Raw genomic sequence first — 22,672 nt, 5'->3', positions numbered from 1 at the left:
CTTCCCCTAACGCAAGCCTTTCCTGCTGCAGTTGTAGCCTATTACTTCTTTTTGCTCCAGCAGACAAAAGGAACGGATCCTTTACCGCCTCTCTGCAGCAGGAAGGTTATGTTATGTCTGTTACCACATCTCGCTTCCTTACAAATAAACAGGCTGCTCTTTTCATCTTTCCTGGAGCCACACTTCCTAGACTCTCAGCCATTCCTGTTTCTCTCTCCCGTGCCCTTTCCAGGTGGCTTGCATCCTTTGTGAGGTGTCATGCCAGAACTAAACATAGCTCTCCAACAAAAGACTCCACGCAATCACATGGTGATTGTCCAGATGACATTTTGGTTTGTGCAGAATCCCAGTTTGACGTTTGCCGCCAGTGAGATTTCATTTACAAATAACCGTGTTTTAAATAACAAGTCAGATTTTAAACGACGTGCTTAAGATACCTATTACAACCAACTGCTTCAAGTATGAAAACAAATCCAAAACAAAAGAACCCAATGGGATTTGGTGGATCTACCTGAATATACGTATTTTTCCAACCTCTCTTCTCCTGAATGCTTTCTGCTTTAGCAGAAGCTGCCAAGTGTTACAGAAATGGTGCATTGTAGAACAACGATGATGAAAGCCTTACATTTTTGTTTTGAATTACTGAAAATCTCACTTTCCAATGAATTTACACAACATGTTTTCCAAATCGTCACACATTTACTGAAGTAACAGAAAAAAGGAAATTCAAACCCAATTTCATAATTTTTCCTGTCCTCTACATGCTTCAGGTGATGGCATTTTAGAGTAATTTTATAATGACACAACTTACTTATGATTTTACTATTTACTGTCATAGTGTTAATATTTTAGAGATGTATTGTGTCTTATAACTAAATACTTTAAAACTTACTCTCCTTTGTTTCCTAGTCTAATTCTCATCAAAATCAATGCCCATTCCGTCACAAGGGAGTGAGAATCAACTTTTGTGCATAATGATGTCATAGCTTAAAAAAATAATATAAAGCAAACAAAATCTTCATGTGAAAGTAGAAGAAACCAAAAACATTAGGGATTATTAAGAGCAGATGTTAAGAAACTATAATGGATTCACTTATTAAAAAATCTGAGCATTCGCCAAGTTAAAATACTTGTTAGTTGAAGTCCTACAATGACAGTAATTCTAAATAAAAAAGTTAGACCTATAAAAACTAAAAATATACACTGACATAGAATTTACAAGTGTCTTGTGGATGTTCTCCCATGTTTACATTTTAGAACTACAGAAATATATGAAAAAACCCACAACACATTCTAAAAATGTGCTTGTAGATGCAGTTTTTAGAACACGACACTGAAGACTGGGTGCCATGGTAGGGATACTCCAAGAAAAGCAGGCTCCAAAGATTGCTGACAGGCTCCTAAAAGAAAAAAATAACTTGCAACTCCAGCCATGGCAAAGCAAATTGCACCAATACGCTGGGTGCATGGATGTGTGCACGTGAAAATATTAAGACCCAGCTGCAAAATGAATGTACAGAGTCAAGGAGTCAGATGTATGGAATTAAGTCCCATAGGATCATTGCTAAGGCACTTCCAGACTAAATATCAAGCAGTTGGTGTGGTAAAACACAATATCTAGCCTACAGAAGTATTTAGATTTGCAGCTGAGGCAGGGGAGCTTTAAAGGGGAATGCTGAAGGGTACTCCAGAGTAACCAAGTTACTGATGACTGATGAGCACATGCCCTTCACAGCTCAGCCATGGAGGCTCCAGCATCCTCAAGGAGAAGAAAACATGGAACCTGTGTTTCTCAACCAGTGGTGCCATCACAGAGACGTTTTCTTGTCTGCTGGGAAACTGGACTTGCTGCAGCATACAGAGGAAGATCAGCTCTCTGCATGGACTGCAGAGCTTCTGTGCTGTGCTCCTGCAGCTGGGATGCTGAAGTCACACACAGGCTTCACCCCATCAATTAACCATTCTTGCTGGGCTGGCACCAGGCTGAGCTCAGACAGCGAGAGGAATTTAAAGATGCACAAACACATGCACAAAGATTCTATGTAAAAGGTTATGTGCTTTTTTTTTGGTAAACCTGTCCATAAGACTGTTAGTGTCTGTCAAACTTACACAAATTGCCTTGTATTTACAAAGCAATACACTCTAGAAATGTTATATATTACACTGATGTTATATGTTATGTGTTATAAAATATGTTATATTTTTACACTGATGGAAACAACATTAGTGTCAAATCTGTGGTGCCTTTTCAACCACATGGAGATAATTATTGCAAGAAAGACCATGTGTCCAAAAAGTTTGAGGAAATAAACATTCCTGTAAGCTTACATGCTTTAAAATGAGGACTTTTAAGAAATCCTTTCATGTGTGCCATGTAGAGATGCTGACTTACAGGACAGTTAATAAGCTGCAGAGAATAACTATTTCCACAGAAAGGAAAAAATGCTTTCCCTTTCTTACAGTATATGTATCTACATGAATTGCCTGACTATCCACTGCTGAGGCACTGGGAGATGAATGATCCCCACCACAATGCACAAAGGCAGGCGGTCAATCTTCAGAAGCAAAACACTACCTTGAGTGGAGGCAGGAAAACTTGTGAAAGTCTTGCCAGGTACCTAAACACTTTGAAAAACTGACCTTGTAAGTGGTCTTCAAAACCTCTCCTGCTCTGCATTCTTAATGCTTTGTCTCTGACCAATATTCATGCCAGCTATATTAGAGAAGGGATTGATCAGACCATGCTAACATTCAAAAAGCCAGCAGCCTGTTTTGCAATATAAAACATGAGGTCTGCTCTATCTGCTCTATATTTTCTTCTCTCTCGCAATATCCTGGCTTCGATGGGGATTTTCTTCCTAGCAGCTGATATGGGGCAGTGTTTTGGATTTAGGAGAAAAACCATGTTGATAACACACCCACGGTTCAGTTGTCGTAGGGCAGTGCTTGCGCTCGATCAAGGACTTCTCAGCCTCTATTTTCCCTGTCCTGATTCCCCCCTCAAACACTTTTCTTTCCAGTCATTTCACCTCATCTTGAGTGCTATGTCAGATTTATAACTGAATACAGGCATCTTCCAGCAGAACGTCCTTTGCTAAGGACTGCATCCATCCTAGACACTGGCATGGCACAGCAGAATCCTCCTTTGGCCTCAGTCTCCTTGTAGCTCAAGGGCAGTGCCTCCAAACCCATAAAAGCTGCCCATAAACATAAATCTGCTTTGCAGTGTTGTGAGAAATTCCTTTCTGAAACTCACAGAGATGAGCACAGTGATAGCATACTCGGTACATTAGTCTCAGCAGTCATTGCTTAAGATGTCCTTTATGCCTATAATACTCATTTCCTACCACACTGCATATTCATTCTCTCCTCCTCCCTCCTGCTGTTTCAGCTTTGGAGGAAATCAAAGTTATGTCTTTTCCCAATTCTGTGGTCATTCCATGGCTTTATCAGCTTTTTTGTGTTTCATTTTCTTCCATTTCATATCACGCACTAGATCTCTGTCACGCATTTTCTAGTCTTCTTTAAGGAGTTAGGCAATGGATTTGCTTACACGGGGCCATAATTAACACTCTGTGAGTTGGAGACAAATAAGGCAGTGTCTCTCATGTGCACAACTCCCTGCAGGTGTTCCAGCAATGCAGAAATGTAGCGCTTGGGAACATGGTTTAGTGAGCAGAGTGATGGGCTGATGGTTGGACTTGATCTTGGAGGCCTTTTCCAACCTTAACGATTCTATGATTTTGTGAATTCCATGATTACAGCATTCTGCAAAATGCTAACTAATATTCTTGGTAGGGTGTCATAATCCTGGAAATGCCCAGTTGCACAAGTGGTGTCATAATATATAGACATGGTGATACAACGGTGAGGGTTGGTCCCTCTACGTCTGAGGTTACAGTGTTTGTAGGCTTTCCTCCAGGTAGTTACTGACAACCACCACCACCATCTCCATTCAAGGACTGGCTACTAGCAGTCTAGTCCTACCCAACTGGCAATCCCCAGCTTTTGCTGTCTGATGTGCAATACTACTGACTAAGTTCTCTGCTGTGGATAACATCATATTTTCCTCTTCCAATCATCCTGTGGTTCCACTCTTGTTCTATTTATTTCCCTTGGCTGCGAACCACTGTCTCCTTCCCAAGTTATTTTGATGTATGTGTTATGGAGTTGGTATTAGTCTTCCTTTACTTTTATGAAGGTACAATTTCTTTGCTCTCTTCCTCATTATGAAAGAAAATGGACTCTCTTATCCCACACCAGCATTTTTCCATTAAGTCATTTTACACGATTGTAGTCTTAAACTCCTCCTACTCATGTATTCATGAAAGCGCCCTTTCGCTTTGTTCACAGACTTGGCAGAATGTGATTTACCAGATTTTGTTTATATAGTATTTATTTTTCCTTGTTTTTCAAGCTCTGACTGTGCTTCTCTTCCTCTGCCAGCTTTTAGCTTTGGCCCATCTTTCATGCCATCAGAATACCCCCCTTCTAAATAACAATTCAAATAGGCAAAGCAATCCTTTCCAAGAGGGATTAACTCAATTATATGAATACACTGACAAGCTACAGTTTTTTAAAACCAAAATCACACATGTGTCAAAACTGGATAAATGTAAACCACTTAATTGCTGTTAAATATTTTTGGTCAGAGGTGTTACAACTACTGCTTTCTTTTTATTCAGAGTGCAGTTGATTGATTATCATTTGTTTGTTATCTTACTAAGAAAGAACTGACAATAAATATTACTAAATGTTCTCCTAGACAAGGCAACAAATACAAAAATGGGGATATAAATGGAACACAAAAACGCCCTGCCACAACAATTCTTGTTGATCTCAAGTACAAGTAGTCTGCAAGACTCCTTCCCCCAGTGAAAGGGGTCCTATTTCTTACTTGAGCTTTCTCCTCTTTTTTTTCTTTTCCAAATATGTGCTGCCCTCCCTGTGGCATATATTCAGGCTTCAATTGTCAGTTGTTTGCAGAACAGCTTCAGAAATCTTACAGGAAAGCCAGCTTGACGTGAGCAGAACATGTGAAGAGCTCCCCAGCAGGCAGTGTGAGCAGAAGGAGCAGGACTGGCTGTCATTCCAGAAAATGCCTGCAATGTCCTCTCTGAATATTCACAGCTGTAGCGAATAAAAAATCAATATCGCAAATACAGAGAACCGCAATGAATCCGTAGTGCTGAATGATTCATCTTTCCAAAAACCCAGAATGACACATATCTTACCCAAACTCCACTGAATGTTGAATGTCCTACACTTTGATGTGAGCCTGTTACTGCCTGCACTTGTGCTGCTTAGCTAATTACTGAGAAGCCTTTGTACAGAGATCCAACTAAAGCAGTAAAACACACAAACATACAATTTGCTGGCCAAGCCAAAGAAGAAAAGCTAGAAAAAAAATACTTTTTTCTGTTTCTTCAAAATAAAGTGTTTTTCTTTTAATCAAAACAGACTAATTTGGGGTTTATATTATAGTTTTGTTTGAAGTATTTCATTTTCATTTCAGGTTTTCAATGCCTTTGTTATGAAATATGACTATTTTCTAAAACATCTGAAATGAAAAGTAAAATGCACTCATTCTGAAGGTGTTGAAACAAATATTTTGACTCCTCTGATATATTTCCTTACTCTGCACAACTCTTTTGCCTATATTTATTAAAAGTGTCTCCTCCCTAAAATGGCTAGCAAGTTCTATGTGGGCAAATAATCAAAATACACATTCACACATTCCCATGCTGTACTCTAAGGCTGCCTTCAGCTGCAGATAACATCACGCTGGACGTTGTCAATGTTGATTTAGTGTGTAACAATGATGTCTTGTCAGATCTGAAAAAGGGTATCAGGGAACACGTGCCACTCATTTAAAAGCTGGGCACAGCAAAACATCTTCAGCCAGAATCAGTAGCAGAATGGTGCTAAGGAAAAAAAGCTCCAAAGATGAGACAAAGCTCTTAGAGTTAGCAGTGCTGTTTGGAGGTGAGCTGGGTTAGCAGATGTTGTGTCTTTATCTTCAGAAGATCTCTTTATGTGTGTGAGCAGGGGAAGAAATAGCCATACAAGTTCATCTAGAACAACTAAACCTATGGTAATTAAAAAAAAAAAAAAAAAGAAACAAAAAGAACAAAATACCCATGAAATCTTCTCTATATATTCCCTAGAGGACCTGTCTGTGGAAATACCTTTGTGGAGAGTAAGAGACAGCTGTTAGTCAGTACTTGGCTTCACACTGTTCCTTTCAATAAAAAAGAGAGATGGAAATGAATTACATGCAAATATCTGCAGGCAGTCTAGTCAATATTCTGCAGCTCGGGCTCTGCCAAAAGGTTTCAGGATGGAGCAGAAGTTGGAAGAGAAGCTGCATTCTCTAAAAATGTGAGCTTTTCATTTTTACTCAGTTTTCCCAGTCAGGTTAGGTTTGTTAAAGCTCATGGAAGCTAATACTCATATATTGTTTAATAAATCCTAGGGCTTTCTGCACTAGGGATTGATATGAACTGACCAAAGCAGCAGTGTCAGTAAACTAACCCAATCAGTTTGTTCCCATTAATGGTTTTTCAGGCAAAGTGACCTTCCTTCAGCATTTTGAGCTCTGAGCTTTTCCAGTAATATCATCACAGAATGGTGTTAGACCCTGCAGAGCACTGAACTCCAGCTGGCATTACCTTACTTCCCTTAGATACTCTCTAAATAGGGAGTCACCATGCCTTCACTTACACATATCTACTTCTTAACTTAGCCCAGCTGTTCCATAGCTTTCTATTTAGGTCGGAATCTCACATGCTTTACACTCAGTGTTTCTTTCGTGACACATGGTATGTATTAAGTACTCTCTGGAAATGAAAGATGGGAGAAATCTCACAATCTCTTTCAAAAAGCATTTTCAGAGACTGAGGCGCTTAGGTAAGCATTCCCCAAAAGATTTCCTAGAAAGAGTATCCTATGGAAGCATGAAGAAATCTGGCTGACTACAAAATCTGGCAAGAAACAGAAAAGATCCTTTTTTCATATGGACAATTTCAGAATCCGTCATTCACATCCCAGAAATGCCATGCCCTTGCCACAGCCTTTGCTATGGCCATAGCTCAGCCCATCCCTGCTCACACCTGGAATCATGGAGGCAGTGGTTTTTATTTCTAAGGAATATAATTGATTCATTTCTAGACATCTATCACAGAAAAGAGAAGATGAGACTAACACTGTTCCTTGACCCCCTCTTTCTACTGTCCCTTCCCTCTCATCTACAACCTCTCAGTATAAAATGGCCTTCATGCTGGAATTTATTCTTATATAAACCAGTAATCCCCACTGAAGCACTAACAACATTATCTGAAAGAAGCATTTCATTAACATGCAGTGATTTATAGCCCAAGAACAGGCATGTGATTCAAGCGTAGCAACGTGCATCTTAGATGATTTCTTCTTCATTGTTTGCCTTCAAGCAGTCATGCTGGGACTATTTACTAAAGCACTGTATTGCCTCATAGTACTGTGCTCTGGCACACACATCTTAGAGAAGCTGAAACATTCCCAAGTCTGTTTGGACACTTACCAGAATCTTTCCTGTAAAGGATGTAGATTGGTATAAAGTATTTATTTCCCAACTCAGTGTTCGATACTGATCTGTACTTCTGTAAGAGAAAGATATTTGACAGCTGAAATTGCTGGATGTCCATTTTCAGGTATATATCTCTCTCTTGCCTTGCTAGTTAAAGAGACTGAAAAAAGCAATAATATTTGTAATACCCAAAATGTATGCCTCTTGAAACAAAATCTGGAACCTTCTCTATGGCCCTAAGGCTCTGTATACTACATTAGAGAATGATGCCGTATTTAGATGAGATCTTTAAGCCACATTGCACTACCAGAGCCACTGAAATAAGCCACTGAGCCTACTGACTCTGCTCCATGCCACCCCCTCCTGGAATGTCACACTGCTTTTTGGACACAAGAAAAACTGGATGAAAGGCAGCTAAAACCCAATTTCTGTCAGGGTTTTTAAGGTGGCTAATTTCCCACTCTAAATAGTCACTTGGTCACATAAACACTCAGGACGGGGGAAAATGAATGACAAGAGTAGATGGGGCAGCTTCTTCTGAGACATGACCATTCATGGGTCCTTGTTGTCTCTTTGACACCAGCATTGGAGAGCAGTAGGATGTGAGATCTCAGCATTGAGATTAAAACTATCAGCAAACTGCATAAAAGATCACCTACAGCTACCAAGAATACAATATGTATAAAATTTAGATGTGCTCTTCTCCAGGCCCTGGCACTGGACTAAGGACAGATAGAAGGCATCTCTGTTTGACCAGGGTTTGTAGGTTGTTTGCAGGTTGTCATCTTCCCCTTAAAGCAGGCTGGCTGCTGGAAGAACTGCAAGGCATTGCAACACATCTATTCACTGCAGAGAGGTCAAACCCACTACTCTCTGCCATTGACAGTATCTGACCACAAGATACTGGCTGCTCTGGAGCATCGGGTCTGTTTTCTATTTTTGAATGTGAAAACACTGGGGGAAAAAAAAAGAAAAAAAAGCACTGATTAGCAGGAATCATATCTCTGAACTCCACTTACTGGAATTTGAGCTCACCTTGACCACTGTGTGCATTCTGGGCATCACAATATCAAAAGGATGTGAAGTTATTAGAGAGCTCCCAGAGGAGGGCTGCAAAGATGGGGAAGGTCTGAGGGCAAGGGGTGTAAGGAGTGGTTGAGGTCCCTCAGTTTGTTTGTCCCAGAGAAAAGGAGCTGAGGGGAGAGCTGAGCCATTGCTAGCTTGTTTTGAAAAGAAGCACCAAACACACTGGATAGCTGTGGAATATGGTCCCATCAAAATACCAAAGATCCATCAAAGCACCAATGGAACACCTCAGTGGCTGAATCTGGCTTCTTAACATTAAGCTAAAGCATTCCAGAACTGCCAGCACTGAGATGCCACTAGTCCTGTCTAGAGAACAAGTTTGTTTTGCAGCCACGTTCAAGGGTCAGGCACTGAACAAGGTTTTCATGATCACAGCTATGAACTAAGCACCAAAATTCTATTTATTTCCTTCTTCCGATCTATTCTGACTTAAAAAGAACCAGAATACTCTCTCTCTGAAGATAAGGCCATCAGATTCTTACCATACTGAGGCAAGGTCAACTTGATTAGGTACAAATAAAAAACAGGCTTATGGCTGTAAACATCTTCCAGCTTAATCTAGGTATTTCCTGCTATAGTTGAGCTCTAATACTGTGCTGCTAGAAGGATCGTGGTTCTCTTCTGAAGTTTCCAGTTCAGATTTGTAGGCTTATCAAGAGTTTTCCAAATTCCAAAAGAACAAGTTTGGTAGCAATGCAGTCTGCTCACAGAAATCCCTAGAGTTTTAAAGCTTCTTGTATTCTATGCTTGTTGTACTCCTTGATCACAGAATCACAGAATCACAGAATGGCCTGAGTTGAAAGGGACCACAACGATCATCTAGTTTCAACCCCCCTGCTATGTTACCAACCAGCAGCCCAGGCTGCCCAGAGCCACATCCAGCCTGGCCTTGAATGCCTGCACGGATGGGGCATCCACAGCCTCCTTGGGCAACCTGTTCCAGTGCCTCACCACCCTCTGAGTGAAAAACTTTCTCCTAATATCTAACTTAAACCTCCCCTGTCTCAGTTTAAAACCATATTCCCTTTTAGTTAGATTCGTCGGAATTATGAAATCAATGCTTTTCCTATTACATTGATTCATACGTGGTTTACACTGAATTCATGGAAAATCAGTTAACAAATAAACTCAAAGTCAACTCCAGAATTAAGGGACTTGCTCCAGTTCAGTATCTTCAATAACTCTCCTTCCCAAAACAAGCACAAACACATTGTTCAGTTCAAATCCCAAAGCAGGCCATGTAAACAGATTGGCTTTGCTTTATTCCCTGGAGTTTAAGAGAAAGGAGGCTCTTTCAGATCCGTGGTGACTTCCCATCATGATCATGGTTACTGGAGAGCAGCCTTCCACCCTGACATTTAATTCTGAAATCTGATGTACTTAGATCATAACATAATCACCTCCTCCTCCTCTCTGGCTACTCCAGCTAAACCTCTCCCTTTTACTCATCTCATTAGTAACCAACATTGTGTTTACAAAGCAATAGTAAACAGTTATCCATTGTCAAGGTTGAAAAATAATTATAAAAAAATAATAATACAGGGTGATAGTTTCATCCACTGATCTTAAAAAAACAGATAAGAACATTTGAAACTGCCGTAATAATTTCCCTATGGGTAGAACTCCTGCTGAATTTGGTGGCACAAGGTGACCACTGTTCAAGCAGAGTGCAATTCAGTGCCAACTGAACGGCCAATAAAAACAAAATATCTGAGATCTGCAGGCTTCCTCAATCTGCTATACAGATATTCCTGCTTCTCCCTGAAAGCATAATTCCACATCTGCTAAGTGACAATGTCATATTCTAATCCATTATCCATTTATTTGGCATAAATTGAAATGCTGAAAACTAACTTCAGCAGACAGTGCCATGCAAACTATTTTGGCCAATGAGTACAAGTCTGGTTGCAGCCTTGAGGGTAAGATTCAAAAAGTTAGTCAGCTCAGCCTTAAAGGAAGCTTGACACGCTTTTTCCCGCATTTTTTTGGCCTAGGACACAGACATTCCCAAAATTTTGTTCATGACTGCAGCTCATCTGCTATGTGTATCTAAATGGATATTAACTGTCTTGAACTCCATCGGTGTCTGACTGCTTGGCTACAGTCTTGGATGCAGTCTGCTCCTGAATCCAAGATCTGCTGATGAAAGACAATTGTGGTACTATTTTTTTAACTTCTGTATGTTTAAGCACACACACTTTGCACACCTACCATCTGACAGCTCCTACTGTGGGTTCAATCTGTTCCACCAACATAATCTGCTGAACGAAGTGAGTCCGTACACCTCGCTCAGGATCCATATGAGATTCTTTCCTTTAGATGCTATGTGAAGAAGGATCACTCAAGAAATGAAGTTTTCTGTACTCCCTGAAAAGGAAGAGACAGAGCTTTTTCTACTTCAATCTTATAATCATGGGAATCTACCCCATTTTTTTTACATTAAAAAGCTACTCCGTGAGGTCTCTTTAGAGAATGAGTGCCCACTGGCTAAGACAGCAAACATCTGCAAAGATAATTCACATCAGCCCACATTTTCTGGCTTCTCTAAGCTGATTTCCATGTGTACTGAAGCTCTCCTCCTCTACCTCTGTGCTGTGCAAGTACAGTTACAATCACAGATTTGTTAAGTTTGGAAAAGACCTTTAGGATCCCCAAGCCTAACCCATCCCACCATTCCCACTGCCCACGTCCCTCAGTGCCACATCCCCACAGCTCTCGGACACCCCCAGGGATGGTGAGCCCGCACTCCTTGGGCAGCTGTGCCACTGCCTGACTGCTCTTTAGAGAAGGAATTGTTCCTCATACCCAACCTGCAGTTGCAGGTCTGGAATCTGATCTAGTCATAGGTGGTGCTTTTTCGAGAGATGGAAATGGAGGTTAATCATCAGACTAGAGTTTTAATCTGAGTCACCAAAAATACATTACAGCCAGAGAAAGGACTTGAAATAAAAATCAGAGGCCTTAAACACTTAACCACAGAGTCACAGAATTGCAGGGATTGGAAGGGACCTGTAGAGATCATCGAGACCAACACCCATGAAGTTACAGACTATTCATCTTTGTTGCTCCATTCCAAATGTATCAGCCACTGAGTACTTTTATGCTCATGGGAGATTTATATAGTGAAGGGTTCATAAAGCAACTGTGCTCTTCTGATTGATGAGAGAGGGCAGCCACCCCACCATCCTGCGGACCCAAGATGGCGGGCTGTCCCCAAGTAGGCAGGCTGCCCCCAAAATGGCGGGCTGCCCCCAAGATGGCGGGCTGTCCCCAAGATGGCGGGCTGCCCCCAAGATGGCGGGCTGTCCCCAAGATGGTGGGCTGTCCCCAAGATGGCGAGCTGCCTCTGCCCCAAGGAGCGCCTCTCAGTTTTCAGAGGTCTATGTTTTCCAGTTGTTTTTTATAACGCAGCACTTCCATCAGCAATTGGTTATTTGTCACCAAGCATTGACGCCTTTTGCCACTGCCCAGTCACCTGTTCTTTGTAACACGAAGTTGTTTCCAGATAAAGTGGTTTAGAATAAATTCAGCAAAACAAGCCTGAGGACACAAAGGAAAAGCCACAGGCCGAGCTAGGAGCTCCCAGCCAAGGGCGCTGGCACCCGCACACCTCCGTGCCCCGCTCCCTCCGTCTTCTGCCCCCAGCGCCCCCGCAGCTGTCCGCCCGCCTCGGCGAGCCGCGCCGCGCCGCTGGAGGAGGAGGACGACGAAAGAACCACCTTCCTTCACGTGATTTCGAGGAAGAGGAGCGGTGACACAACGGCCCGCGGCAGCTGGAGAACCTCCGGCTCCTCCTCCAGCGGGAGGGAAAGCGAAAGCAGAAGCCGGCGGCCGCGGGAGGGAAGGGGGCAGGGAGAGGCATTGCGACGGGAGCTCCGCAGGTACCGCTGCTTGGGGCCGGGGGGCTCAGCTTGGAAGGGACCCCCAGCGCCACCCCTACCCTGGGCTGGCTGCCCCCACCCGGTCAGGCTGCTCATAGCCCAGCCGTGGCCTCGGGCACCTCCAGGGCTGCGCGTTACAGACGCTGCACACATGGCAGAAAGGCCACTACCCGCGTTTCAGAGCTGAGGTGTTCAGTTGTGCGATACACAGTTCTTCACGTCTCTGGCTTTCCTGTGTAGTAGGGAAGGAGGCTTCACGTACCCTATATTTATCATTGTTGCATCTAATTCCCTTTTTTAGTAAATGTTGAATCATCATATGGTATTCCATTCTGAACTGTTTGCCACAAATAGAGCTAAAAGACATAACTTTGTAATTTTTTTTTCCCCTCAGGTTCCAATGGATTTATCAAGCCCACTGCATTCATTGGAAGATAATGGTTTTGTAAGTATTTCCTGATGTTCTGTATTTGGTAACAGTTTCTCTGAGTGAAGATTTGAGTTTGGACTGCTGGGACAGTGCTTCTGAAATCCCTGTCCCACCTCCTTCCATCCCTCAGTACTTGGGACGTTCCTCATCCACTCCTTTAATCACACCTTCACTTCCAGGTGACGTTGCCCAGTATGACACCTCTGCACCTTGCCCTGCAGCAGGGCCTGGCCCTGTGCTTCCTTTCCTGACTGCTTTCTGTCTCCATAGAAGAGTCCCATCCCAAAGCATCTGCATTACCAATTCTGTTAGAATTTTCTCGTCCTGCTTCATCTGCTGTTTGCTTCCGTGGAGGTTTCTTAGGGGGTTTCCTTTCTCCTGGTGCTTCCCTTAACCCAGTTCTTGCAGTGTGGGAGGCAGTTTGGATGAAACTTTCCTTTGGATTTCTTGTGTTTTCCTGTTTTTTTTTTTTTTTTTGTTTTAACTCTCAAGGTTGAAAATTGCTGCCTTACACCATTTTCCATACCAAATGGGCATCCTTTCTTATCAGCTTCCAGCTGCAGCATGTGCATCATTCTGCTTTCCTGTGCTCACTCCCACGAGTGAAGGAATATTTTCTGGTTTTCAGTTATACGCAGATGGGGATTTCCCTGTTGCTTAACAGGACTTTGAAACTGAACAAAGTAGTTGAAAAAAAAATATTTTATATGTTATTGTTTTTAGGAAAAACCCAGAATTATCAAGAGAATTAACTAGATAATCCAACAGGCCTTTTCCAAGCCTGACTTTCATGGATCACATTCAAGTTTTATGTAATCTTAAGTAAAAGGGAGGGATTGCTTCAGTAGGTCTCTTTGGTATTTTTTTTTTTTTCCCTTGCAGAATACTGCAGTCATAGAAACAAAACAGAACAGAGATTTTCTCTCTTCTTGGGCTTTATCCAGTTGCTGTTTCCCTGTGCTTGTGAACTTCTGCCCTGACATACTTACAGTCTGAAATTCCTTTATTGCCTTTCTCTTGCCTGATGTTACCATTCCTTATCTAACTGAGCTTGGAAACCTCCCATTCTGTAGTTTATTTCTCTTCAGGCTTTATGCATCCTCTTAGAGGAGCTGCTGAGAAAGCCTATGGACAAACCTGTGTGGGTTTGAGGTGCTCAGTTCTCAGCAGAAGAACATGGAGACCACTTGCTTTTATGGTTTATTAATTAGCCTGTGAATGCTTCCAGTTGGATAGTTAGAAAATAATGAGCACTGACCAGTTTCTGTTTTCTTAGATTTTAGTCCTGTCCAGCCATGAAAGTGGTTCATTGATTTGGACTAAGTTTTTGAATTAAAAAACAATGGTATATGCTATCCCCTGGCATGCAGATACTAGGAACATTTAATTATGAAGTACTTTGATTATTCTCTAATTGGGAAATAAAACTCAGTGTGCCTTTTCTTTACAGCATGTGATAAACCCTGACCCTTCTGACACATCAAAAGATGAGATGGAAAGTCTTAAACAAGAACTGGAGAAATGGAAGGCAAGTTCTGTAAAGTGTGTGGAATCATGGAAATTAGAAGAAAGACACTTGGAAGAGCATTAGTTCATCCTTCTATATCTAAGTCCACTCTTCCCCCCATCATAAGAGATGTTTGTCTAACGTGCTCTCTCTCCTTTAATGCTATATGCCTATGCTAATCTCAGGGGTGGCTACACTTGCATGTCTAAGAAAAATATTTATCCAAAGCATTAAAACTAAGTAGGTGTAAAGAGCTTACCTAAGGTTTTGTTTGTTCTTGTGGAGATAGAAAATCTAAAAGTCTTTTTACCATCCAGGAAAGACTTAAACAAGCTGAGAAAACAAAAGCTGACCTTCAACTTAGCAAATTAATTGCTGAAGAAGAATATGTGAAAATACAGCAGGAGCTGACAGAGCTAAAGGATGCTCAAGAGGAACTTAATAAAGAAAGTGACATGTCTAAGGCCGTCTATGAGGTATGGAGAAGGCTTACTCATGGCTGTCATTATTTCTGGAATTGTGAGGGAAGTACTAGTTAGAAAAGATAAGAGTTTCCATTCCAGTTGAAATAGCTTTACCAGTTTGCAGACTGTAGGACTAATATTTGAAACAGGGTTTTTCAGTGGCAGAAAAAGAACTGGTGCAATAAAATAAGTCTTACAGTAATGAGAAACTGAGACTGATCTTACGTGGAAAACGAAGACAAAAACCAGTCTTCCAAGATTCTCCTCTAACTGATATATTTCAGCTTTGTGTGATGAAGATAGAATTGAATGGGATTGAATGGGTTGCTTCCATTGCTTCGTTAAATCCCAGCACCTCCTAGACAAGGTTACAGCACCCAAGGGATTGGCATTTCTTAAGTGACAGTAAGCTTGGCAAGGGCCAGAACTGGTCTGAAGATGGCTCTTCTTTCTGGAACAAATTGTCTCATTACCTCAAAGTGCTGTGTTGTCGTCTGTTTCAGCAACAGAATTTTCTACGGGCTGTAAAGGAGCTGGTTTCAATGTCATTTTGTTTAGCCTGAGAGCCACTGATGAGTAAATTATGCTTCCATGTTGCAAGCTATTAAAATATAGTTAATAGGTTAAGCATTAAAAAATAAAATGAACAGGACTTGTCTTTATTTTACCAGGAAATATTTACTTGCAGGGAGAATAAAAACAGAGGATAACATGGCCATGAAATTCAGCTGTTTCACCTTGCATACAGAGTTCTGTTACAGCTTTGGCTCTGCTCAAACACGTGTTGTTTCTGCTTCCATTGCTCCTTACGATCATTCTTCACACTAATTGTGGGTTCATGGAGAAATCCTTCTTCCTTCAATTGCTTCCTCTCATCAGTGATCAGTGTTCTGAGGCACAGCTACTTCTGTGTTTTATTTGTGTGAAGTATCTCATGCGTGCAAATAACTTTACCTGTGTGCAAGTTGGTGTGTGATTCTCTGAAAGTTGCTTTTGTCTCTCAAGTCCTAAATGTTTGGACTTTATAGACAGATGTCATTATCATCATCAGGCTTCTGTTTCATATCATCTTCAGCTGATGGGTGCTGGTATAAATGTCTCAGGTGCTTCATGACATTAAGGGAAATCTCTTCCAGTTGCATGTGGATGGAACTCGCTACATCTGCAATGTTTTCATCTCTCAATACTTTGTTCCCTGTCTGGGAAATGCTGGATTTAGTTAGATGGGCCTTAGTGTGCCCTTACCTGCTAAAATGTCTTCACCTGGTAAACTTTTCAGAACTGGGAATAAGAGCTGTTGAGATCACATGGTACAAAAGATGAAGTGTTTGTGTTGATGTAGGTTCTGAGGTCGGAACTGGTGATTTATTGCACACGCTATGTGCTTGGAAACACGAACGCTCTGTTTGAAAAATCTTACTGTAATTTGCTTTGATCAAAACTGCTCCTTGGTGAGTGGATTTGCCTTGCAGATAGTTATGGAAAAATGCCTCATGCGTGGCTTTCGTTGTAATATTACAAAGCTGAAACACTTTCTAATGTCTACAGACTTTGCTGAAACAAACTTTTATCTTCTACTTTTATCTTCTATGTGTTTAATGTTGCATTTAATATTTTTGGGCTGTAGACAGAACTTTGTATGCTAAACCAAGAGAATGCTGAGCTGAAGAGAGAGATTGAGAAGCTCAAAGAAGAGCTTGCAGAATGTTGTTCAGCGCTTTCACAGGATGGTAAGGTAATGCTTGCAATATTTTACAGTTATTATTTTAGAAGGACACATTTTTGGTCAATTCTAGTCTGTTGAGGTCAGCTGTTTGGAATCATAGAATGGCCTGGGTTGAAAAGGACCACAGTGCTCACCCTGCTATGTGCAGGGTTGCCAACCAGCAGACCAGGCTGCCCAGAGCCACATCCAGCCTGGTTTAGCATTTAAACCTCAACTGATGTCAGTATAAAGTACAGCTAGATGTTTTATTTTCTTACTTTACTTGGCAAGATAATGTGAAGACTAAGGATGTGGAAACAAATAGTGTGTGTGAGATACCAGTGACATGAGAAGAAAAGCAGAAAATAATTAAGTGGAAGACGTTGGAGTAAAAAATGCACACAGTATTGCATTTTTCAAGTGCTTGCATTTAATATTTCTTGGGTGAGAGGATGGCAGAAAGAATGTGTCCTTCGGCAGTAGTGAGAACAGAAAGAAAACAAGCTCCTAGATAAGATGCTAGTTTTGAAGATAGGTTGCAGAAATGCTCTTATTGCTCTGGCTGTTTTGTCTTGGGGGCAAACAGTATTTTCCTTTTATTTTGAAACAATTGCAAAAGAGGAAAGAGAGACATCTGAAACTCCCTGGTATCTATGAAAGTAGGTTTCCCTAGCCAATGTTTTCATGAATACTTTAACCTATCCTCATTATAAAATACTTCTGTTTTACTACAGTGGTGATATGCAAGGCAATTTATTAACAGATTCACCACTGCTGTAGAACAATAATGCAAGTAAGTAAAAACACACGATAGTGTGATGACTCTGATACTTGCATTTTGCAGATTTTACTTAGCAAAAGTATTTTAATTTTACAGATTGGAACACCTTAGACTTCAACTGAATTTTTCTCCTGTAGGGTCGAGCACACGTTCAAAGTTAATCAAAGGAGAGAATTGAGAAAAACTAAAGTAATGGACAAAAATCCCAGGAATAGACATCTGCAGCAAGTCAATATAGTTAGCAGAGTTATACCTCTGTTACCAGCTATGACTTCAAGTTGTACCTCTGTTACCAGCTATGACTTCAATCTGCACAACTCTTAACCTTTAGACATATATATATATGGCACTTCTAGGCAAGACTATACTATTTATTTTCTGTTATGAAATAAATTACATAAAGTTTATTCTCCATCTTGATTCTAAAATATCAGATTAAAAAAAAGGTGGCAGAAATGAAAGTGCAGTTCACTCACATGGAAGACACAGAGGGTGACTTTCCAGATACGAATACCCGCTGCGTTTTTCTGTAACAACAAGAATCCCATTCAAACTGAACCAAAACCAAGCACTGCTTACTTTGGAAGATGAAGAAGGTATGATGCATATTTTAAGTATAAAATTAATGTCTCTGATGTATTTCATTACCATGATGGCTGACTCCATTATGCATGTATATTGTAGATACAAAGGTAGCGTCTGATTATTTCAGCTAAAATCTAACAACCTTAGCAGGCATTGTCTACAGCTGGTAGTGATGTGTTCTTACTTGTGGATTTTTGAACTAAAATACCAAAAGTTTAGTATTAATATTTCATACAGTGAGAGCATCTTTTGACAGTATCTTTTATTCTAAAGATAATATGGTGTTTTAGCTGTTGCCTATTGCTGTGAGATTGAATAGAAGCAGATATGCCTGAAGCTGTGGGCAGTGGGGTATGGTTGCCTGTCAGTTATTTCTCCTTTAAAAAGTAAAAAGAGATTTTGCTTAAGAGACTGACAGATTGTCAAGTTACAGTGATTAAACAAGGCTTTTCTTACCTGTAACCTTGTGATTTTTCCTTAGTTGCCCAGAGACTGACAAAAATGGGTAAGCATACTGTGAACCTGGATGGAACTACAGCAGATGTGAAAGTGGTGCCTTTTACAGCTGGAATGGGAGTCAAATTTGAGGTAATCAACTGAAATACGAAATTATAAAGATATACACACTTGCAGTACTTAAAAAGCTTTAGGTTTGGTTTTGTGTGTGTTCTCAATCACAAAATACACAAAAATTATATCTTTAGCTCCACGTCACCATTTCTGGAAAGAAGATCAATGTTTCAGAAATCCCTGAGCTTCCAATTCCTGATGAATGGATGAGAGACAAATTAGAGCTGAATTTCTACAAATCTGAGCATGGAGGAGGAGAAGTAGAAAATGTAAAATACGACAAGAGGTCCAGAACAGCTGTTATTACATTCACTAGACCTGGAGGTATTGTATGTAATGTTTTGTTAGCTGGATATACAAGCTGTGTTGTCCATTCCCTTATGTTCTGAGTTAACTTAACCAGTGAATGCAGCTAATTCTTCCCCAAGGAGAATTAAATAGATCAGGAAAAGATGTAGGTTCACCCACACATCTGTGAATAAAGCAGTATTCATCACATTCCTTTTTGATCAAACATGACTTGATATGCAGCTTGCCCGCTTTGTTTCTTTCTTAACTTTGTCAGAAATCCTTTTTCGCTTTGGATTGCTAGACACTTATCTTGTGAAAATTAGGAGAACATGTTTGATTTTTAGCTCTTGCTCCATAGCAATGAACTGAGAGAAGCATTCAGATTGCCCAACTGTAGGCATTCTGGTTTAAGTGCATGAAATTCTACAGAGATTAGTGGAGCCACATCTATTTAGAACAGCTGCTTTAGATTTGTTTCAGAAGCTTTTGTGGGTATTTACTGATTTTGTTTTTGGGAATGCCAAATAAAGGTTTGTTGTTTTTGTTTTTTTTTTCAAATTGCACATGAAGAACCTGCAAATGCACTATCATATGTTTATTTCTAAATCCAAGTAAGAAAGGCTAGTCTGCTCTTTGATATGTGTACAGAATGCATTTTAGGTTATATTACTGTTCTTTTTCTCATTCTCCCTGACAGCAATAGCCAGCATTGTGAGATGTGATAGACACCCCTTCTATGTAAATGGAAGGTGCCATAGGCTTTCTGTGTCCCCAAGCACTGATGGACACTTGGAAAAGCTTCAGGTAAAATACTCTAGTTTAGGATACTCCATAAGCAGATCAGATCCATAGGAAACACAAGAAATGGGCAGAACTTTTAGTTCTGAGGACTGTCTAAGTTTTCTATACTAAGTTTCACAAACTGAGTACCAGTGTGACTCTGCAACATGCTGGTAGTCTCATATTTTGTACTGTGAAAAAAAATAAAATTAAATATGGCGTGCATATCTTATGTTGATCAGATTATATCATTACATACCATAACATCTGTGCCAGGCGGGAGGCAGACACAGAACAGTTTGTGAAGCAGGTTAACAGTACCAGAACAATATGCTTCCATGGCACAAAGCACTGTCCTCTTCAGGCCTAATGAGAGGCTGTGCTGATAATCTCAACAGAGTGCCTTGTTGTTCTGTGGAACAGTTGCTGATTCATTTTTTCATTCAGTCGTTTGACCAAATAATAACTTGTTTTCCTGTGGTGCTTGTCTGCTTGCTCATGATATTCTCACTGAAATTGTCTTTGACTTTGTATGAGTAGCTTGTAATCAAGTCAGTGCTGTGTGTATAATCAGGCCTTTATAATTAAAGCATTGACTAGAGTGCGTGCATTTATGAGACAGCATTTTTGGAGGGTGCAGTGTGTGATGGGGTTCCAAACTCCTTTTATCTTCAGTTGTAGATCGTAGTGCGTTGTCCAAAATCAAAATGTAATCAAAGATCCCAACAGATGCTTGTTTCCAGTATCTCAGCTCCTTTAGGTGTATCTGCAACAGCTGCTGTGTAACGCAAGTTTGTTTTTCTTTCCTCAACAGCTCTTTTCTGGTATTTCTACGAAGACCATTCTATTGAAAGGAATTAAAGAGACTGAAGATGATGAGGAAAGTGTGCAGGATATGATTGAAATTCATTTCCAGAAGCCTAGTAATGGTGGTGGGGAAACAGAGAATATCAAATATGTATCAAAAGGAGCTGTGTGGGTTTGTTTTGAAGAGGATGCTTAGAATGCCATATAGAAAATTGTGTATCTCTCTCAGAAGTTCTGAGCTTTTGCTTCATCAGAGGGATAAGTTAAACCAGTGGTTCTCATATAATTGAGCCTTAATGTTTAGAAATTGAAAAAGAGGAACTATCTTTCTGATTTGTTTAATGGCACAAACTTTGAACAGAAATTCATTAAAACTTAATGCTTAGTGTTCCAGGTGTTCCTGATGAAAGTCATGGAGAAAGCCTTCATCTGCACACGTAACTTAATCTAAGATTGCTTCTTGCAAATTCACAGATTTTGTATCTTGTCCATTTTATATAGATTTAACCTATTAACCCATTCCATCTTCAGTTTTTGTTACAGAAGCCACTCATAACCCAGTATAAAGCACCTTCACAAATCCACAGATCTGGGGGTTTTATTGGTGTGTGCTGACATAACTCAAATACTTGAAAGCAACCATTATGTAATTGCATAAGATACATTATTGAATTGGTGATAAAGCTACAACAGTAGTGATATGTATTTATATCCAACATATACATGCTGGTTGTGAAAGGAGAGTGCAAAAATATCACTTATCAGATTTACTTATGAACTTGAAACCCGTGAAAAAAGACACATCACTAATACTGCTTTTAGCTGTCAAGATTCTGGCTTTGGTACTTCCTCCACCATCTAATCCAAATGGTTCTGAGCTTCTGATGAGTGAATAGTTTGATATATTGTTTTTAACATTTTTTTTTCTACACTGGCATTTTTGTGTCTTTGTTTTTCCAATGTAACATCTTACAGTTGTGAAATCAGATGATTGTTTAAAACAAGTTGCTTTGGAGCTGAGCTGGAGAGACAACTTGATGGTGCACACAAGGCCTGAGGTATTTATTTGGTGCATGTGCCTGGCCAGGCTGCCAGCTCTGGGAGGCGATGCAAAAGGGGCCATATGGAAAAAGGCACAGAGAGTTTAGGGGAAGATTTTTTTTTTTTGCATGTAAACTTCCCCTTTTGTTTCCAGTTCTGACTCTGAAAGAGCTTTGGAATAAAACAGAAATGCAAAAGCTGAGGATTTCTCCTCCATGAGTGAGTGTTTTTTCTGCCGTGATCCAATATTTGGCCTTCCAATATTGGAAGGGAGCGTATAAACAGGAGGGAGAACGGCTGTTTGTGAGGGTGGATAGTGACAGGACAAGGGGGAATGGTTTTAAACTGAGACGGGAGATTTAGGTTGGATATTAGGAGGAAGTTTTTCACTCAGAGGGTGGTGAGGCACTGGAACAGGTTGCCCAAGGAGGCTGTGGATGCCCCATCCCTGCAGGCATTCAAGGCCAGGCTGGATGTGGCTCTGGGCAGCCTGGGCTGCTGGTTGGTGACCCTGCACACAGCAGGGGGTTGGAACTGGATGAGTATTGAGGTCCTTTGCAACCCAGGCCATTCTGTGATTCTATGACACCTCAGGTGCTGCTGGGCGGGCTGAGCGCGGGGCTGCAGCTCCGCTCGGCGTTCGGTGCGTGTAACGGCACGGAGCACCGCTCGGCTGTAGGAGCGGGGAACGGTAACGAGCGGGGATCGTGAGGGGCTGTGCTTTCCCTGAACGACGTCGGTCGGAAAGGAAAGGAAAGAGGGGGAAAAGCTGGGTTTAGCCTGCCAGCGACTTCAACCCCGTCTCACCGCGGAACGGCGAGCAGCGCAGCCCCAGCGGAAAGGAAAGCGTTACCGTTCTGCCGTGGTGTCCCGGAGCGGGAGGAGCGAGAAGGCTCTCAAAAGATTTTAACAGAGCTCCCGAGGTTCGTGCAGCGTTCCGCTCCTCCCGGCGCTGAGTTCAGCGTTTCCAACTTAGAACCACGCGGAACCCGCCGCTCCGCCCGTGTCCTCCCCCAAGCCGAGCCCTCCCTCCGCTCCCGGCGTCCCCCAGCAGGCTCAGTGCCCGGCCCAGCCCTCACCTTTCGCTTTCGTTTCCCTCCGGCCGGGCCCGGCGATCGGCAGCCGAGACGCGGGCGGTGCCCCAGAAATCGCAGTGCCCCTCCCTCCGGGCAACGACGCC

The 22,672-nt window shown here is 41.4% G+C and overlaps 1 protein-coding gene and 1 long non-coding RNA gene across 6 annotated transcripts in view; one reads left to right on the top strand and one right to left on the bottom strand.

Annotated features, from left to right (window-relative positions):
• LOC109368624 overlaps positions 1 to 22,666 on the bottom strand; it is a 28,165-nt gene extending 5,499 nt beyond the window's left edge. For 2 of the 4 annotated variants that reach the window (XR_002116841.1, XR_002116843.1), the window contains exons 1-3: positions 12,126 to 12,284; positions 10,862 to 11,017; positions 7,559 to 7,637 (exon numbers count right to left, since the gene is read on the bottom strand). This is a non-coding gene — a long non-coding RNA (uncharacterized LOC109368624). Of the gene's footprint in view, positions 1 to 1,778; positions 5,131 to 7,558; positions 7,638 to 10,861; positions 11,018 to 12,125; positions 12,285 to 22,571 lie in introns of those variants that run through there. The other 2 variants (XR_002116844.1, XR_004160376.1) reach the window with 2 other exon arrangements.
• Positions 12,426 to 20,841, top strand: NMI (N-myc and STAT interactor). 2 transcript variants are annotated; one of them, XM_019617297.2, is made up of 7 exons: positions 14,788 to 14,944; positions 16,560 to 16,667; positions 17,853 to 18,014; positions 18,485 to 18,591; positions 18,708 to 18,897; positions 19,562 to 19,668; positions 20,459 to 20,841. In XM_019617297.2, the coding sequence occupies exons 4-7, from the start codon at positions 18,505 to 18,507 to the stop codon at positions 20,645 to 20,647; spliced, it is 573 nt and encodes a 190-aa protein (XP_019472842.1). In that variant the 5' UTR covers positions 14,788 to 14,944; positions 16,560 to 16,667; positions 17,853 to 18,014; positions 18,485 to 18,504; the 3' UTR covers positions 20,648 to 20,841. The 2 variants fall into 2 exon arrangements, with proteins under 2 accessions (XP_019472843.1, XP_019472842.1); XM_019617298.2 differs by lacking the exons at positions 18,485 to 18,591; positions 18,708 to 18,897; positions 19,562 to 19,668; positions 20,459 to 20,841 and adding exons at positions 12,426 to 12,531; positions 12,926 to 12,976; positions 14,412 to 14,489 and having other exon boundaries at positions 14,786 to 14,944; positions 17,853 to 18,008.
• Positions 22,667 to 22,672: the final 6 nt, after the last annotated feature.

This window comes from Meleagris gallopavo, chromosome 7 (assembly GCF_000146605.3).
Source record: "Meleagris gallopavo isolate NT-WF06-2002-E0010 breed Aviagen turkey brand Nicholas breeding stock chromosome 7, Turkey_5.1, whole genome shotgun sequence".
Lineage (NCBI taxonomy): Eukaryota > Metazoa > Chordata > Aves > Galliformes > Phasianidae > Meleagris > Meleagris gallopavo.
Note: the sequence above shows the minus strand (reverse complement) of the source record. Positions and strands in the feature narration are given on the sequence as shown.

Coding starts and splice junctions, on each gene's coding strand:
- NMI (XM_019617297.2), top strand. CDS start 18,505: ATGGGTAAGCATACTGTGAACCTGGATGGAACTACAGCAGATGTGAAA. Junction 18,592..18,707: donor GAATGGGAGTCAAATTTGAG/GTAATCAACTGA, acceptor TTATATCTTTAG/CTCCACGTCACCATTTCTGG. Junction 19,669..20,458: donor GACACTTGGAAAAGCTTCAG/GTAAAATACTCT, acceptor TTTCCTCAACAG/CTCTTTTCTGGTATTTCTAC.